A 20442-nucleotide genomic window follows, 5' to 3' on the forward strand; every position below is an offset into this window, starting at 1 on the left:
AAAATGCTTAGTGCCACTTTAAATACTAATACTACCACCCATCTAACAAAAATATGTTCTAAGAACGTTTTGCTAATGTTCCCATTAAGTTCCCAGAAATAAAACTTTAAAACAAAATGACCAGTTTTTAAAATGTATTTAAAAAGTTTTTTTCTTGGTTATGTGAACGTTCTTCACACATTATGAAAATTTTCTTTTTTAATCTTTCTGAAATAAGTGGAAGCATTTAAAAAGGTTTCCGACTAAAACATTTCAGAAAAATACTCCATGACCAATGTATAAATAACGTTTATCTGCTAAGGTTTTGAGAACATTATTAAAGACCAGATACGTTTAAACAAACATTCTATTAATGTTACTGAAGGAACTAAGAGAACCTTGCCAAAACGTTAGCTAAAGTTCTAAGAATGCTCCCTGTTAGCTGGGTAAATACCAATATGATATAGAATTTGAATGTTCTTATGAAAATTGAACTCAATTATGGTTTGTTAAAATATAAATAGTACATTTTATGTATGATACAGGTTAGACTGTTGCCATATTCATTTAATTTAAATAGTCATAATTCGGATTGTTGATAAATGATTTATGTATTTGAAATACATGTATGTAAAATGTAAAACACCTCACAATATTAAATAAAAGCCTGTTCTGACATACAGTTCTTGTTAAGGCTGATACCTTATTAAGTTTTGTATAATGGTGTTTGTCAATGAAAAGCTCTCTCCAGTCTCCTCTGAGAGTGACCATGTATTCGGTACAATCTTGAGAGATTCTGGACATTCTTTGTGTTCCCTATAACCTCATTCCAATCCCTCCATCAGCTGTGGAGGTCTGTGATGGCAGAATGGGGTGCTTTTGAAAGCCTGATGCAATGACTTCAATCTGTAAGTGTAAAGGAGAGGATTAAACACTCAATTTGCATGGAAGAGAATGGTTGTTGGCAAAATCACAGGACAAAAGCTTGCCAGATCCACTTTAAAACATAACAGACTGGAAACGCTTGTTTCTGTTAAAATTCTGGGCTTTCCAGTTTTTCATGAGGTCTGCTGGCATTTGGATAATTGTTTGCATGTATTTAAAGGGATAGTTCACCCAAAAATGAACATTTTGTCATCATTCCAAGCCTGTATAAATCTATTTCTTCTGCTGAACACAAAAGGAGATATTTTGAAAAATGTTGGTAATCAAACAGTTGATGGGCACCATTGACTTCCATATTATTAATTCCCCCATACTAAGTGAATGGGGCCCATCAACTGTTTGGTTACAGACTTTCTTCAAAATATCTTATGTTCAGCAGAAGAAAGATATTCATACAGGTTTAGAACAACTTGAGGGTGAGTAAACTTTTCATTTTTGGATGAACTGTCCCTATAAACATGCTTAATGGATTTCTCAGGTGAGATTTAGTTTAATCTGCACAGTTTGGTAAAAAGTCTGTGAAATAAAAGTGGGGGAAAAAAGAGTTTTTTAAATGCTTTAAATACATTTTAAAGACTGTATCAACCCAAAGTTTCTTGATGGTTCAGGGTTTTGAAATGATATTTTTCCATGCCAAAATGCTGCTATTTATTTGCTTATTGAAGAACAATAAAAACACATGTGAATGTAAGTTACAGAAGAAAACTTCACACTGTTTAACAAATTACAATAACAAAGCAAATTCAGTTAAATATTAGGCTAACATTAAAACATTTATGCAAAAATTAGTTTTATGTATGAAATATATGTCTGCAGTTAATATCTAGCCTATAATATATCTTAATATATAATAAAACTGCGTGACCAGAAAACTATATATAAATGAATTAAATAGAGTCATAATACAGTGAAATGTGGTTCAGTTTACTAGCTGCATTACGACTAGTTGAGTCGGGTCAGCTAACGTATGCTCAGGTAATGTTCATGTCCAAGTGACATTTTAGCCTTAAACCAAAGCGAAAATTCGTCGGAGAAAATTTTGGGTTTTATATGCGCATACGTAGGCTAACTAAAAAGTGAACGCGGTGTCTGTGAGCTGAAATTAACACAAATATCCGGGATTTCCGGTGGGAATATACGGAAGAGAAGTGTTTTCTGCGCTACGTGGCCACCTGTGACAGCAGCAGCAGCAACAGCTCGTAGTGACAGTTTGTCTGACATGATGGAGTTTGACAGAGAAGAACATGGCAGCGAGAGGACCGATAAAAACTGCGAGAACGGTATTATTAACACCGAGACTCACGCGCCCGGCACTGAGGAAGACCATAAATCATGTGAGGATAATGAAGAAAATCAGAAGACTTGGAGTTTGGAGAGAAACTGGGGTTTTACTTTACAGGAGCTCTTCGGACTTGCGCTGAAATTCTTTAAAGGTACATATAATGAATTAGCCTATACTTTCACTTTCCCTTTCCCTTTTTTGTTTGTCCAGTAAATGTTTACAACTTTATTCTGTACCGTCACAACCTACAGTCGTGTACTGTTTCTTTATTGGTAGCAAAACAGAATTAAAGTCCCTTTACTGTGACTCATCGTCTAGATACATTGTAATATTAACTCCACCCATTCAGAAACTGGAAATGCAACTGTTAATAATAGTGATTCAGGATCTCCCAGATGTTGTCAAAGAGTCATTATTTCATGATGATTTCTACATGTTTTGTCCCACACAGAGATGAATGGGAAAGCCTTTAATCCAACATATGAAGAAAACCTCCGTTTGGTTGCACTACATAAGCAAATCACTCTTGGCCCTTATAACCCAGAAGCATGTCCAGAAATTGGGTTTTTTGACTGGCTGGGAAACGACAGAAGGTAACAGAGGATTATGTATGTGATTACTGTATAAGGCCAGTATAATTATCACAGTACAATAAAAATGGCATTACCCTGGTATTCTTTGTACCTTGGAGCAAATTCCATGAAATTTGGTAGCATGATATACATACACACATATATTTGGTAGCATTCCATGATACATATTAATTTAACACGCATACATTAAATTCAGCATGAAACGGAAGTTGCAATAGTTTTTGATTTATGTCCAAGAGAAGTGGCTTCAGTAAAGAGATAGTGTGCACATCCAGACACTTTTTGGCAGGTGCTCGATCAAAATAAATCATCAAAATAACATAAAATAAACAAAAATGGCTTCCCAACAAGAAAGAATTTTGGGTGGGACTTGCTTTTGTCCATGGGGAATTGATTGGATGGTTGTGGTTTGCTATTGCTGTGATGTCATGTGAGTGACAGGTTAATCCCGCCCTCCCACCAGTAAACACATCATCAAAGAGAAGAGATGTGGCTGCAAGGGGAGGGAACGTTATTTTGATTAGAGGATTATGAGGGCATAAGAATTTAAAATAATAATAATGGTGTGCGTAGATAAATCAGTTATAATAAATACTATATTGTATTTATATATATATATATATAATAAATGTTATATTCCATAAAAAAACAAGAATTGTCCATTTTGATTTCATGATGACTTTAATGCCATATTGCACACCCCTACAATGTCTATAGACGCTTCATTTATCACTGCATTTCTCAGGAAAGAATGGCTACGGCTTGGCAGCATGGCCAAAGAGGATGCCATGGAGGACTTTGTGAAGCTTCTGAACTCCTGTTGTACTCTGTTTGCACCATATGTGACGTCACATAAGATTGAGAAAGAAGAACAAGAAAAGAGACAGTAGGTTCTGTATTAGTTAAAGTGCCTGAAGCTTCTCATAATGTAGTCTAATAAGAATTGTAGGAAGCCCTTTTTATTCTGTATGTGCGTGTGTTTAGAAGAGAAGAGGAAGAACGTCTCAGACTGGAGAGAGAAGAGCAGGAGCGACGGCGGCTGGAAGAAGAAGCACGACGCAGAGAAGAAGAGGAGATGAGGATAAAAGAGGAGGAACAGAGAAGAAAAGAAGAGGCAGAGAGGTTACAGATAGAGCAACAAAAGTAAGTGCTGGTAATCTATAGATAATGACAAAGCTGTCTTTTCAGTATCAGTGTCTCATAATCCGTTATTACTCTAATATGCTGATTTTGGTTCAAGAAACACTTCTTATTATTATCAACGTTGAATACTGATGTGCTGCGGGATACTTTTCCCCCCAGGATTCTTTGATGAATAGAGTATTTTGAACCAATGAATCAGTGAGAGAGTTGGGGATGACTGCTGCTTTAAAATGTGTTGATAACTTCTAATCTAGTATATAACATCTGTGTGCACAGAGAGCAGATCATGGCTGTTCTGAATGCACAGACGGCAGTGCAGTTTCAGCAATATGCCAATGTGCAGTATCCAGACAACCCAGACCAGCAGCAGTTACTCATCAGACAGCTGCAGGAACAGCACTACCAGCAATACATCCACCAGGCCCTCCACCTGCAGCAGGTACAAACACACCTGGAGACATTTACGGAAAGTCTGTGACTTGAGTTGACTCAAGGAAACTTCTCATCAGGATCCTGGTCTTAGGTTGCTTCTTTATGATTTCAGATGGCCTCGCAGAAGCAGCAGGAAGACTCGAATGCTCTTCCCGCTCCTGTCTTAAATGAAGCAGTGCCCACCTGCAACCCCAACAACCAATCGAATTCATTAGAGAATCACGAACAGCAGTCAGACTCAAAAGCCTTCCATTTGTGTGTAGAAGGGAAAACAGGCGGTATGTTTTATCAAACTATGCATGTTCTTGTCTATTTTCATTTTCTATTTGCAGCTAAGTTTGATTTTTTTTTTTATGTTTTGGAAAGAAGTCTCTTATGCCTATCAAGGCTGCATTTATTTGATTAAAAGTTAACAGTAAAACAATATTTATGGTTTGTTTTCTATTTTAATATATTTAATGTAATTTATTACTGTGATGGCAAAGCTGAATTTTCAGCATCATTACTCATTTCACATTACACATTAGTCTTCAGTGTCACATGATCCTTCAGAAAACATTCTAATATGTTGATTTAATGCTGCACAATATATTATTATGATTAGTTTTTTCATATTTCAAATACATAATGAAATAGTTTTTATTTATGTACATTAATAAAATATATATATTATTTTTTTACATACAATAATACAATATATTTGTAAAATATATTTGTAAAATAAAAATAAAACAATTTGCTTTTAGTTTAGGTTCAGTAAGATTGTCTGAAATTAATATTTGAGAGTATGAGAGTAAAGATCTCTGTTTCAAATAAATGCTGTTCTTTTGAACTTTCTATTCATCCAAATTCTATCAAAAAATATGTGGTTTACAAAAACACATTAAGAAGCACAACTGTTTTTAAACATTTTTAAAACATGCAGCAAATCAGCATATTAAAATGATTAAGATTTCACCTGGTGACACTGAAGCCTGGAGTAATGATGCTGAAAATTCAGCTTTACCATCACAGAAAAAAATTACAATATTACTGTTTATTACTGTTACTATGTTTTGTTTAAATAAATGCAGCCTTGCTGATCATAAGATACATAAAAAATGACCCAAATTTTTTTTAACTGTAGTATATACTGTATATATAATATTACTAATTTGTTTTTTAAAGTTGGAAACACTACGTTTATTCACACATATAGTCGTCACATTACATGTCCCCTTACATTAATTAATTTTTCTTTCTTGAATGCAGAAGTACCTATCATTGCTCCCTCTATGTGGACACGGCCTCAGGTTAAGGAGTTTAAGGAAAAGGTGTTGCACGATGAAGACTCTGTGATCACGGTGGGCCGAGGGGAGGTGCTGACAGTACGGGTGCCCACTCATCAGAATGGCTCACACCTGTTTTGGGAATTTGCCACCGATCACTACGATATTGGTTTTGGGCTGTACTTTGAGTGGAAGGACTTGACCATTCCAACAGACAGCAAAAATGAAGGAGAATCTACTACTGACGCTAATGAAGGTAAGAAGGTGGATTTCATAGACATGTTAAAAAAAAAATCATATTTATGGTTAATTCAATTCTATCCTAATTAAAGGCACAGCACAAGCTGAAAAAGAGAAACTGACAGAACAGGGCAGACGTCCGCTGGTAAATGAGGTGGTTCCTGTTTCCCGTCGTGACAGCCACGAGGAAGTTTATGCAGGCAGCCACCAATATCCTGGTGAGGGAGTTCATCTTCTGAAATTTGACAATTCCTACTCCCTCTGGAGGCCAAAGGTTGTCTATTACAGAGTTTATTACACTAGATAAATATCACCAGACCAGGTGCTGCATACACTATCTCTACCTTTGAGAATATCGAGCGAGTCTTGATTCAACAGAGGCAACAGTATTGTGCTGTTGAAATAAAAGAAATATGTCGTTTTCTTTTCTACTGAAAGATACATGAATCCTGCTTTTGGTGTCATGATCAAAAGGAAGTCCTGTTCTTTAGTAATGTATATATTTTTTCCATGCAAGAAAACCAAAATCTTATGTTTATTATGTTGAATCAGTGAAGGAGTGGTGTATACATATATTTTTTAATTGATGTGATTCAAGCACTTTAAAGTTTGAAAAATCATTTATGAATCCTAAAACAGGTGATATTTCACCTTATACAGTAGTGGCCAAAAGTGATGTCTGGACTAAGAAAATTTATATCTTCACCTTTTATTCAAATTATAAAAAAATTCTTAAAGATTTTGTAAGTATATTGCGTAGTTGTGCTCGAAAGCAATGCAATAATGCAGTTAAGTGATAATGCAATTAAACATGCCAAATTATGCAGACATAATTTTTGGCGTGGCTGCCATACAAAGAAATTATAAACGCATCCTAAACCGAGAGAAACTAAATATTAATAACTGATTATGTTGTAGTCAATGAATGTTTTCCTATGAGCTTTTTGTTATTCTGTGCATTATTTGCATAGTAAAATAAACCATGTAGCTATAGTTAACACCTTTTTTGCCAAATAATTTTGTTAGATAAATGCCTCAAGGTTAGTGCTTTATTCTTCCCTCATATTTAAAATATATACAAATCTAAAATATTTTTCTCATATTTTGATGGTTTAATCAAACTTGTAGGGTCATTAAAAACAAATCCCCAAACCAATCACTTTCGGCCACTACTGTATTTCTTTGGTGTGTAGGATTGTTTTTCTTTTTATATTGTTTTGTGGGTTGTTAAATAGATCAAGCATTAGATAATATAATAATTTTTACTTTTTATATTAAGGCCTAATCGTAAACATTATTCTTTTCCGTTTATGTGTTAATTGAAACTGGAGGTTAGGATGTTATTGACCTCTTGAAAGTTAAATGACTGTTATGTCTCTATGTTTGCACACAATGTGCACTTGTGCATAAAATCAAGTCAAGAACTAGGACTACTACTACTACAACTAGACTCCGAAATGTCTAGTTCTTAACGACTTTGTTTGGCTTTCTAGTAAGGGTTCATATTACTATATTTTGTGTATTTGCTTATCTTAAGCATACATGTCTATCCTGATGATACTGAAGCATATGAAACTATGCACACAATATTGCACACTACAAAGATGGAGAGATATTGTGTGTAGACACAGATGAAGAGGTAAAAAGACTCTAAATACTTTGGACTATCAGTTCAGATAATTGTTTTAAAAAATGTCATTTAATTCTTCAAGAATTATAAGTGGCAGCTAGGTGTAACCATGTCACGTGGTGAGGGATTTTTGTCTTTTTTGTATAAATAGGATAATAAAATTTGTCCTAATGATATCTGCAAGTGTACTGATGTGGGAAGTCCCACAACGCAATCAAAATCTTTAACACTGTGAGAACACTATTTTTTGTGAAATAAATGCTTTTATACCCGACATAAGTGTGCATGTAAAATATGAAGAATATTTTAAATTATAATGAAAATGATTATTTAGCCCTGTGTATGATTATCCCATTTTTCTGCATTGTTCCAGCAATAAAGTAAAAATTATACATTCAAAATCACAAGGTCAAGGACATCCAGTATGCATAAAAATACAGATTTTTATATTTATACATTCATTCATACTGTAATCAATTATAATCAGATGTAGTAATCATACCAATTCAATTTGCTCGGTAATAAAACAAATGAAAAAATAGCAAGTTAGGAATTAAATATGTCCATCATAGTTTCATCATTTAGCTTGCAGGAGTAAATGTGATGTTCATCTTTAGTTACGTGTTATAGCAGCACTCATAGCACTGCGTAAAGCACACAGCAGCCTGATCTTGTCCTCTTCTCTATCTGTAGCACAGATCCACTGCCGCTTTGGGCTCTCCAGCTGAAAAGCGTTTCGGACATCTGAAAAGATAATGAAGAAGTTAAAAAGTGTACACTTAAATATATGTTATAATATAATATTATAATTTAAAGTGATATATATATGTGTGTTGTGTTATAACTTCCTGCGTTAACCTCCTGAACACTGCATTACAGTACTAATAATAGCACATACACTTTGTATCTGTGATTTCCGTGAGATTTAGACAGTGCAGAGCCACAGAGGCGAGAAAGGTGTGAGTCGTGTTCTTTGCCAGACAAAACGGCACGTTTGACACACTCCTCTCTGTGAGCACGAGAGCATCATTGAACAGAAACATTCCCAGGTCACTCACATGCTCATACATCCTGAGAAAAAATGAGAATAAATACATCACAGGTCAGTAGGGTTTACTTGAGGAAATCCGTTCCCTTGATAAAAAGAATATTTCTTTATTACAGACTCCAATATATTGAGTTTGATTTGAAACTATGCTGTTACTATTCATTTACAAAAAAAAAAAGAACAAAAAAAAGTAGACGTTGAAGTTGGCTTCAAGTAGACAGAGAGGCTTTTGTTTCTGTCATTTGATCTCAGGTCAGGTACTACCTGAGAGAGGAAGCAATGTCTCCATTAAGGCAGCTCAGTAATGCCACATCCTGTGTGGTTATCAAGTATCTGCTCCCCTCCAACAAATTCTAAATAAAGTACAAAAATAGTGTTATACTGTGTGTATGAGCATACAGTGCACTGCAATTGAGTATGGCTGTCTATCACAGACTTTTGTTGTTTTAAATACAGAAACCTTGCCTCGTGACCTTTAATGGCCTGTGAGAACCTGATCTCTGTGCTTAAATGACTGGTGCAATGACTGTGCAACTTACTGGGCAGCTTTGAATTGTGCTCTGTGCCTCCATGATTCTCAAGTCTCGATCCAGACTCTTTTTCAACTGGGAGTGGAAAACAAAGCACTGTTTTAAAAACAAAGTGACTTTACTCAGAATACCCATGCTCGGAATTTGTCCTCTGCATTTAACCCATCCAGGTTAGTGCACACACATTAGGAGCAGTGAGTAGTGAACACACACACACATACACTCTGCAAACCATGGACACACACACCTGGAGCAGTGGGCAGCCATTTTGCTGTGGCGCCCAGGGAGCGATTGGGGATTAGGTGCCTTGCTCAAGGGCACAGACCTCAGTCATTTCCTGTCGGTATTGAGAATCGAACCCACAACCTTCAGGTTACCAGTCTGACTCTGACTCTGACTCTTCTCAATTAAAAATTAGAGAGGCCATATTATGCCCTTTTACAAAGTCTTGATTTTGTTTTTGGGGTCAACTAGAATATGTTTTCATGCTTCAATGTAAAAAAAAAAACATTATTTTTTCACATATCTTACATTGTTGCGGCACCTCTCTCCCCAGTCTGTCAGTAACACTCAAGTGTGCTGCACATCCTGAAAATTTAAGCCACAACATGTCGATCGCCCTATGGTGGCTCGCTGGAGTATATAAGCCCCGCACTCTCTATGTAATCAAATGGGATGTAAGGCAAATTAAAAAATCCAATACTTCAAATCATTTTTTTCCGAAGATGGTTTCTGTCATTTTATATAGTTATCACGCTGATGTCCAGGAAGTTTGATTTTAACATCATGATGGACAGCTGTACATAAAAGAAAACTCAAGACTACAAACGAGGCGTTTCAGGGACTTCCGAAACAGTGCTTACTGATATAGAGACTCCCTTTTGAGTAGACTTTGTGCTTTGTAAACCTTTTTTTATACTCAAACAGCAATATTACACACTAAAGAAAGTTGCAAATGTAAACAAGCATAATAGATCCTCTTTGAGGTGAAAACATACATGTTCATATTTATTCAATGAGCACTTTTTTTTTTTTTATCACACCTTGTGTATGAAGTCTCTGTAAGTCATCAGCGAGTTGAGGGCAGATGATAACTGTGTGTAGTCTGGGTGCTCAGGTGGTGTGTGTAGCGTTAATGCCTGAAGCAAAGTCACATACTCCTCCACCCGTGCGGATGGTGTGAGAAACAGCTCCTGGAGACTGGACATGCAATAGCAGTGTTGCTAAGTCGCTCTTGTACAACTTTTATTTGGCCAGAAAACTACCAGATCTGTAACTCTACTGTACCTCAGCATTCTGGTAGCAACGGTCCGGTCGTGTCTCTTCAGAAAGGTGCGGAATGCAGGAAGCATCTCACGACACTACAAAACATATACAATATTACAGAACAGTTATTTTATATTTACAATAAAAACAACTAATTTATTCCTGTGGTAGCAAAGCTGAATTTTCAGCAGCATTACTCCAGTCTTCAGTGTCACATGATCATTCACTGAAATCATTCTAATATGCTGATTTGATGCTCAAGAGATGTTTCTTATTATTATCAAATGTTGAAAATACCTTGCCTAATATTATATGCTGCCTAATAATTTTTTCAGGATTCTTTGATGAATAGAAAGGTCAAAAGAATATTATTTATTTTAAATATATTTTTGTAACAATGTAAAAGTATATAAGAGACCCTTATCAACATTGACACTTAGTCACGAGGGTCTGCAGGGATCTCTATGATGTAATTTCCTGTTTTGTTTCCGTACATTGCTTGTACCACATGACTGATTTGGCAGAAAAGTTTTCCAAATATTTATACATATATTTATACCCCCCCTTTATTAAAAAATCTATCAAAATGCATTTTAATTTAGAAATTAAAAAAATTAAGAGGTTTATTCAAGTCATTGTATACATTTATTAGGTTTTTTTATGTTTAAAGAGAATATTCAACATTAACATACCTTGTCTATAGTTCTCAGAATGGTAGAATAGTTGTTGAAAAAGTTAGTGTAGACTCTTAACTTGGTGCAAAACTTGACACAAACATCCCCCACACACTGCAGCGGAGCCCACTCCTCCCATCTCTCAGTAAGCTCCTTCAGAAAAACACTGCAAGACCATTTGTGAAGGCCAGAGAATGAGATAGAAACAGAAAGAGAAAGAGAAATGTATGTGGAAACAGCACGTCCAGATTTTTCCGAGTTAGGCGCGTTCCTGTATTTTGTTGATCCTGAAACAACATTCCTGTCTGAAAATGTAATCCCATCTATATCCCCACCCCTAAGTTATCACTAAAATCAGAGGGAAATGATAAGTGAATAACACTGATGTAGAAGCACCTAACCTTGGTTGTAAGCCTAAACTTGACATAAACTCTAAACTTGTCCCTCAGATCTGATTGGTTGATTGGAATATTGTTCCAGGACTAACAAAGATGTTGATCCAAGAACATGTTGCACTTGTTGAAATCAGGTTCTGCGAGGAAGAATGGACTGTATTTTACTTGTTTGCCTCCAAAATGTCCAGCAGAGGGCAGAAGAGGGTGATGAGATTGACTGAGCTGATGATGGCTCGATTGGAGTCCAGTGCCGCTCTGAGAGGTGTGTAGAACACCGTGGCCACCGCTTGAAGATGCCTCACGTATGTTTTCTCACTATTCAAAAGCTCTTTGCACACGGCACTGCGTCTATCTGCATCACTTAACAAACCCTAAAAAAAGACACGTTTTTAAGGCATTTGGTGAACCAAATGTTTTAAGTTATAGAAAGATTAGCACTAACCTTTAGAGATTCTGGACTGGGGAATGGATCGATGTTCTTCACACCACTGTTGACTGATGACCTTAGTAGAAAGTGTCCCAAGAAGTCTAAGGGATCATCCTACAGCATGACAGTAAAACAGTAAATCAGTGAATTCAATATAATGCAGTGATAAGATGAGATTTACTGGAACAGAATGTTTTTTTTTGTTGCTTACTGGAGTCTCGTTCATCAGAGCCACGAGCCCACGAACCAAACACTGCATGACCTCGGATTTAAGGGAAATGACAGGCATCTTTATGTGATCCCAGAGGAATAGACCTGTAATAGCCACGCAAACAAAGAAAACGGTTTGAATACACACACAGGAAGTAAATGACGAAAGTGTGTTTTAATTTTTTGACTTACCCAGGATGCGGCCTCTGATCTCTTGACATATAAAGTGCAGCTGTGGGCCCAGCTGTTTCCGTAGTTCCTTACAGGCTTCTTCTATCCATTCAGCCTGTCTGCACCAGCTCAGGAGGAGGGTCTCATGCAGATACACCAATGGAGGAAACTCACCAGACCCGGACCACTCACTGAGAACTAACAGAAACATTGAGACCGCTTCTTTAAAACACTATGATGATACTTGACTGAATTCATGTTTCTAGTTATCTTTTTATTTTTAAGCCAAATTAAACAAGAAAAAATATATAAAATAAAACACATTTGAATATAATAATTATTGTAATTATTATCAGTAATAGTATTGGTATTAAAATCTATATTATTTTATAATATATATATATATATATATTATATATATATATATTGTATAAATATATAGAATAATTCTATAATTAATGCTAAATAATAAACAATGCTATAATTAAATATAGATTTAAAAATAATAATTAATATATTTCATAATCTTAACATGCACAACAAAAATCTAAAATAAATTACATCATAATTTATATAATATTTTTTATTAATAATGAATAATAATTGTAATTATTTAATGAAACATGATTTTGAGATTAATTAACGAATGTAATGTAATTCAGTTGGGCTGAATAAGGAATTAAAAGCAGCTAACAAGTACACATTATACCAGGGAACACATTCAATATTGATTAAAAAGTATCCCATGATGCACCTCATGAAGTTGGTTGAATGAACAGAGCTTGCAGAGCTTTAATCTCTAAAGGTCTTAGATATTCTTGATTTAAACTTTTTTGGTCACAACATAATTTGACTTCCATTTGTTGTTTCACAGGTTTTATGAATGTACTGTTCTAAAATGTGGCAATAATAATGTGTCCAAACTTTCAACTGAAAGTATAATACAGTAGATCACAAATGAACCCACTCTAAAGACATATCTGAAACTCACTGTGCTGGTAGGAGCCCGTGCAGATTCCTGTGGGAGCTCTGACATTCAGACCAGTCAAAACAGACAACTTCCTCATGAGATCCATCCCTGCAACTGAACGAGCAATACAGAACAACATCTGAATAAAACATATACAGTAAATGTCACATGGAATGGCATCTCAATGGCTACAACTTGTGTGAAGCCAGTACTGAACTGGGACAAAACAGACAAACTTTACCAGAAGCTGCCAGCGGAACAAAGATGTTCAGACTCCCTCCATCTGAAGCAGGAACCACCCAGCCACACAGTTTCTCCCAGAACTCCCTCACACACGGCTTCAGCACTGTCTTCTCAGTAATGCTCAGTCCTGGGGATAAAACACAATATATATATATAATGCTATGTTATGCAGGGTGTTTTGTTGTGTTATGACAAAACATAATGTTGGTTTTGTCGCCTTTTTTCGCCTTTGGCTTGCTTAGTTGGGGACATTAAATTTAATATTCAACAATATTATTGATCTGCCGGCATTGACACCATTATATGAGAACTGAACCGAGCTGGACGATGACATCGAGGTTTGTGTGTGGCTATATAAATGAAATATTTAATTAATAACTTTTTTTAAACAAAAATGAACCATCACTGAACTTACTTAAGCTGGACTGTGATGCTATTTTCTTCTAGAAACAAACTTTGTTGCATTATTTTCCTGTTTTCTCTTTAAAGCTGCTTTGAAACAATCTGTATTGTAAAAAGCGCTATATATATAAAGGTGACTTGACTTGTGATCACTTGTTCATCATTTACAGCTACATTGCAGCAATTGAAATATTTGGCATGAATTTGACAGTAGCTCTTTGTTTTAAGGTTATAAAAAAACATCTGCCATCATTAAGTTAGAGAATATTCCAGAAAATCTATTCCAGCAGGCGAATATTCCATGTTAATGAAATTATGTTGAATTAATCAGGGAAATTACCATCTGTGAGAGTCAACTCATCTGTGCTTCCTGCCACCAGAATGCCGAGACTTTGCATCATCCTGCCTTGGATCACCCTTTCCGCCAGAGAGAGCAAAGCCTCCAAGGTCATTCCTTGTGAGTCATATGGCAAAACCACCACAGACACTTGCGCCGCGGCCAGAAGCAGCTAGAAATATGAAGTGGAGATCCTTCAGTTCATAAACAACTGTCTATCATTCAGAGATGTAACTGAACGTCTTACTTCATATCCAGGAACTTTGGATGACACAAGCAGGAAATGAGGAAGAGGACAGTAGGAAGACTTGACTGGTTTGCAGAACAGTGAACTGTAAGGTGACAGCATTTTCAGGAATAGTTTTCCATTATTGTTGTTTGACAAATAAAAAAAAGGTACTAAATATGATGCATGAAAAAAAAACATAATGCAGAGATTTCCATCTATTAAATCCTATTACTGACCTCATAGTTTTCACTACACTGGTGGCACATGTGCTCTCAAGAGTATTATTCATCCTCAAATCAAGCCACGGTTCTCTTATTTCCACACTACAGAGTGAATTTTCCAATCGACACTTTTCCTATGGAAAAAAACATGAGAAATTACCATAATGTGTATATTTCTGTGCATGTAATACAAGACTAATATTGTGTTACATAAACGCATCTAAGATGAAGATAAAATTAACATAATCGTGATCAAAATGATCAGTGATTTAATTTTCATCACTTTGCTAGTTTATAAAATCTTTTTCGCTATAATTATATCAGTGTCTCACCCCAAGCTGAACAAGAGCAGCAGTAAGACTCAGTGGCTTATGGATAGATGATGTGCCCAATTTACTCGTGTTTAACCATGCCCTCCTGGTCTTCAATGCAGCCTCTGTGGAGAAAGCAGAAGGGAATATGAGGACCAGAACATCTGCCATTATTGAAAATATGACATTATTAGCCTCAGATCATTTCCATTACATAAAACTCTTTAACCTCAATCAGATAATTTCATGAGGGCATTTACAAGCAATGCTGGAATCCCTGGTACTTACTTTTATGCTCTGCTATCTTCTCTCTGATAGTTTGTCTTATCTTGTGCTCTCTCCATCTATCCTCTTGCTCCTCTGGTGCTGTCAAACTCTCATTCAAGGTACCATAGATATCTGCTGCTTCCCGTGCAGTCAGGATGTCTAAACTGGCAGTGCAGGCCACATAATGTCTTTTCCACGCTCCGTACTCATGATCTGATGGGCTGTAGGGAAGAAACCATCCCAGACGGATGCACTTCGGAGACCACAGACAGTCCTAGAATCGTATAGAGATTACACTGTGAGTGAGTAAACATGTCTTTGACACTTCTGGCAGCATTCTCAGTAACAATGTTTGAGTGAAGAGAGAAATGTGATAGAAGCTCGGTATCTAATAAATGAAATGCACGTTTGTACCAGTTCATTTCTTACCTGCTCTGCCAGGAATCTCCAGTGCCAGCACACCTGTGCTGCGGCGCAGATGTCTCGAGGACTGAGGAAGGACATGATGTAGAGAGACAGAAAGCGAGGCAGCACCGCCGTAAAGTCCATTCGGGTGATGGGGACTGATTCTGCCAAACAATCACTGGTGAACCTAAAATCATAACCAAACAAAGTCATTGTAATTTGTATGAGAAAGTGGAATTCCTGTGCGTGGTGAGATATCAGATATTGTGCACTGAGAATTTACTTGAGCTGAGTTTTGGAGCATCTCCTCAGCAGCCGACAAATAAATTCTTTTCTTTGACGGTCTGTCCACAGGTCAAACCAATGGAGGATGAGAGTTGTTCTTTCCTGAAAAAGCTGCACGTTTATTTAGTTAGATTAAATGTTGTCTCATCTTAAAATAATGTAAAAGTAAAAAATATATCATTAGTTACACTTCATTTTAAGGTGTCTTTGTTACACTATAATTATACATTTAAGTAGCCTAAGCCTACTGAGTTTGAGTAATAGCCTACTTACTATAGGGTTGGGATTAGGGTTTGATTTGGGGTTAGTTGCATGCAATTAAGCATACTTTATAGTTATTACTATAGTAAATGCATGTAACTTATTTAACAATGACACTAAAAGTAAAGTGTTACCATAAGTTTTATTTTTTTCCTGACCTGTTGGTTACATGCTTTATTTGTTACAGGCGTCCATGAACTGAATCTGGTTTCTGTGCCGTCGGACTGAGGCTGTCTGTAGTCACTTCCATTCATCTGCCAGGGATTCACAAAATCCGGATTCCCGCGTTTTTTGACTTATAATAGGTTCTAAATTCCACAGACGTCATTCTTACAGTTACAGTAGTTAAAATAGTCCAAAACTATCACTTTCCCTGTTTATAAATAAAATTGCAGACGGAGACGTATTTGCTTAATTTGCAAATGCGCTAATTATTATAAATTCTGCGCGAATATCCATTTATTATCGATTGCAGATTAGTTCTAAACAAACCTCTAGTCAACATCAGGAACCAGCGCCATTCCCAGCTCGTTTCCCTAGAGACCACATAACAAATGAAGCTCTGCCTCTGCGAAATTCCTTCACACGAATAGTGTTTCTTTCAGCAGCTCCTGGATTCACGGTCGCAGACAGTTATTTCAACATACATTTTATTTTATTTTTTACATAAACATGTTGTTTATCTACGAAATTCATATGTGGGTCATAAAACTTGACATTAAAACTTGGAACTTTATTGATAGAAGCATGAATAAAAAGTTTAATCAACAATCAGCCAGTAGGTTACACTTTACATTTCCAATGTTTTAAATCAAAATAAAATATGTAAATAGAACTATAGTCTATAACCAAAAATATACAATGCCATTTTAATTTTATTCTGCAGTCTTAGTAGTCTCAGGAAACTGACATGAAAATAACCTGCCATTATCTTTCTATTAATCACTTTAAGACGGGCGTAAATAAATACAAACTGAGCCAATCAGTTCCTTGTTAAAGTGAATTAGTGATAATGCAAAGGTGCTGCTATTGTACAACTCCAAGGCAACATTTAAGACATAAGATTAGATGTCATAATGTAATCGAACATCATCTTATGCACATTTATTTCTTGTGGTAACATGTGAAATGATCCGATGAGAAAGACAAGTGGGCAGTTCATCACAACTGTTTGGATTTGTTCTGTGATATCACATCTATAGAGTGCAAACAACCCAAGCTGACCAATTCTACACGTTTAAGACCACAGTGTCACCGATATGACTGTAATACTGGTGTTTCTCCATAGCAGTGTTGTGCTAAATATGCCCACAGTATTCTGCATGGTAGAGCCTTTGTGGTTCATATGCTGGAAGTTCTGGGGACATCTTGACTGTCAGCAATGTTAAGCTTTTGTCTAAGGAATTATAGTTAAGATTTCAAACTCAGTTTTTAAGGCATAAAAGAAATGACTTGTGTTAGAAAAACCTTTAAAAGAACTATTGATTTTAAGGATGTAGCATGTTGCTGTTTTACTACACAATGCGTATGCAGACGAATTTCAAGATTACGTAATAAAGTTACCTGATCAATCTTAAAGGGATATTCACCTAAAAAATTAAATTCTGTCATCATTTACTCACCCTCAAGTTGTTCCAAAACTGTACGAGTTTCTTTCTTTTGTTGAACACAAGGGAAGATATTTTGGAGAATGTTTGTAACCAAACAGTTGTGGGGCACCATTGACTTTCACAGAATTTTATTTTTCATATTATGGAAGTTTACCCATATGGTTTACCCACTTTTAACATATGGCATTGGTTACCCATATTCTTACAAATATTTTCTTTTGTTTTCAGCAGGTTTGGAACAACTTGAGGGTAAGTGATGAAAGAAATTTCATTTTTGGGTGATATCATTTTAACTAAACACTACAATATCATCTAGTTGATTCATCAACATAATTGGTGAAACCATGAAAGGATACATTGAGGAGCTCAACTCTTCCAGCTGAAGGGGGAAACAAAAAGTGAACTTCATTAGACTGACTAGACAAATGCATGAAAGAACTCATAGATTTCTGGTTTATGACTAAATATTTGGTCACACTTTATATTAGGTGTCTTTAACCACTATGTACTTACATTAAAAAAAAAGTTAGATACAATGTTTTGCTCATTGAGGTGGGTTACGGGTAAGGTTAGGGACAGGTTTCAGGGTACAGTTAGTTTTAAGGGTGGCAATACAGATTGTTTCAAAGCATTCAATGATGCAAACTTCATCAAATATGAGACGAATTTAAATTCTGCTGTTAAGCACCTCTACAGAAATCAATAGTGTCATTTTTCAGCTTGAGATTTAGTTCAGTTTAATAACTGTGTAAATCAATTATGAAATGAGTTCAATTCTGTTGTAAACCACCTCATTATTCAGCTCAGGTCAGTTCAATGTTGATTGCATGCATGCATTCTTTAAATACAAGTACAATGTAAGTACAAGTGCAATGTATCATTTGATTAATTTAAATGTTAGTACATAGTATAGTTAAAGACACTTAACATAAAATGGGACCACATATCTAATGTTGCTTACATTCGATAACAGTTTATCCATGTTAGTGTCATAAGCAGACTTCCTCTGGTCTTCTGGCAGCTCATCCACTTCTCCATAAAGGTCAAAGTGCAGGCGAGCCAGCGTTTCCTGCATTTCCCGCACATGCTCCATCTGATCGATTGAGCACTCGTTGCCTGATTCAGAGAAGATTTAGACTTCAATCAAGACTGTAAACACGCTGTAATTTATTTTTTACCATACTGTAAGAGCTTACCAAAGGCTTGCAATTTTCCAGAGTGGAAGTCATTGAGAAGGCTGAGCAGACCCTTCTCCATCTCCTGAACATCAGACACGTCTGTGAGAAACGAGTGCTGGATGTGGCCCGACTGGCTGCTCTTACCCGACTGACTCTGAGGCCTTGGTTTGTCTCTCACTCCCCTAACACCCCAAAACAAAATGATGGCAAAATATGACGATAGAAATATGAAAATGTTAATATTTACGCAGTTTTAATGATGACAGATGATGCTCACCTGCGATACTTTGACCTCTGACTGTGCGTGACCATACCACCAACACCGAACGATCTGCTGGATGTTGTTTTTCGAGCAGTGACTGGGGGAGGCGGCTGGTTGGAAGACGGTTTTGGGCTTTTACGTTTCTTACTCTTTTCCTCCATTGTGTCATCCAAATTATCTACAGAATAAAGTAAAAGACATGAGCAAAAGAGCCTGAAAAATTAAGTGGTTTCAGGTCAAAGGCCCCCCATGTATGCCAATATACTTGCAAACATTTAATTACTAGAAACGGGGAGTGTAAATAGATTAACACAATGAACCACAATTAGTTTCCTGACATCAGACATTTCATAAACTGTTTTGCTATAAAACAACAGCTGTACAGAAATGTTGTTGTACATATTTTTTTCCCCAGTATATAGCTTAGTAATTAAGTCAGATTCTTATAATAAAATGTTATATAAAGTTTGCTGAGGCCCCCTAGTGCGTCTCGACCGACCCAGGTTGGTTGAGAACAACTAATCCGCGATTACAGTAGAATGTTGAACAGGCGACAAAATATTTCACACTGGTAAAGAAACATAACATAAACATTGTCAGATGATATTAAACCGTGTTATCACGCGCATTAGCAAGCGCGTCTAATCCTGTTTTACAATAACACGTAACATGTAAATAATATGCGACCGAGTCAAGGTGTGGCGTTAGTCGTGTACAACATGCCTAATCACGGAACCACTGTAGTAGCGCATACAAAATATTATTCGACAACATATACGTATGTTTTTACCGCATAAAGGAAGACTCCACTTTTTAGAAGGAAATATTATCCCGTCTGAAAGACATTCTCGATGAGATTAGACGGCTCTAAAGTTGGTACAGCTGACCTGGCTGCAAGTTTACATTAAGGCACTTCCGGGATATACACGTCATCACGGTGATATCAACACGCACTGTCCTGTAATTCAACTAAACAACTGTTACTCAAAAACAAAGTCAAATTTGACCAAGAGAAACATTTTTGTTCCAATACTAAATGGATAACTGCCTGAGTCTATTCAAATATTGTATAAGAAACCAGGAACAGAGAGACGCTTTAAGAATGTGCTAAAATGTGCTACAGTGGTCTTTTTCATTGTTTAAAAAAAATAAAAATAATGGTGTACCGAAAGTAGCCACCTTTTGCACAGGAACACATTTTTATTGCACATAAACTAAATAATAATAA

General features: G+C 36.1%; 3 protein-coding genes across 3 annotated transcripts; 1 reads left to right on the forward strand and 2 right to left on the reverse strand.

The window, feature by feature from the left end:
* The first annotated feature begins 1850 nt into the window (after nt 1-1850).
* Nucleotides 1851-7858, forward strand: LOC311280893 (Golgi resident protein GCP60). Its single transcript, XM_084393404.1, has 8 exons — nt 1851-2357; nt 2658-2799; nt 3545-3685; nt 3784-3942; nt 4219-4381; nt 4487-4652; nt 5626-5898; nt 5975-7858. Exons 1-8 carry the CDS (start codon nt 2144-2146, stop codon nt 6187-6189), a joined length of 1473 nt encoding a protein of 490 aa, XP_084249530.1. The 5' UTR covers nt 1851-2143; the 3' UTR covers nt 6190-7858.
* A 79-nt stretch (nt 7859-7937) lies between these two features.
* ect2l (epithelial cell transforming 2 like) lies at nt 7938-16492 on the reverse strand (the record flags this gene model as incomplete). The annotated part of the gene is given in 22 exon segments (XM_084393403.1): nt 7938-8256; nt 8411-8583; nt 8825-8913; nt 9100-9165; nt 10134-10290; nt 10378-10451; nt 11049-11196; nt 11591-11796; nt 11868-11966; nt 12064-12167; nt 12255-12431; nt 13225-13317; nt 13445-13573; nt 14189-14357; nt 14433-14517; nt 14651-14769; nt 14968-15071; nt 15235-15487; nt 15643-15805; nt 15902-16014; nt 16323-16459; nt 16462-16492. Coding segments are annotated over 22 exon segments (2820 nt in total). The 3' UTR covers nt 7938-8125.
* A 384-nt stretch (nt 16493-16876) lies between these two features.
* On the reverse strand, nt 16877-20318 carry ccdc28a (coiled-coil domain containing 28A). Its single transcript, XM_084393405.1, has 6 exons — nt 20005-20318; nt 19230-19392; nt 18971-19134; nt 18736-18890; nt 18131-18153; nt 16877-17560 (listed from the first exon to the last, which is right to left on the reverse strand). The coding sequence occupies exons 2-6, from the start codon at nt 19373-19375 to the stop codon at nt 17506-17508; spliced, it is 543 nt and encodes a 180-aa protein (XP_084249531.1). The 5' UTR covers nt 19376-19392; nt 20005-20318; the 3' UTR covers nt 16877-17505.
* Between the last annotated feature and the right edge of the window lie 124 nt (nt 20319-20442).

Source organism: Rutilus rutilus (assembly GCF_951802725.1).
Source record: "Rutilus rutilus genome assembly, chromosome: 21".
NCBI lineage: Eukaryota > Metazoa > Chordata > Actinopteri > Cypriniformes > Leuciscidae > Rutilus > Rutilus rutilus.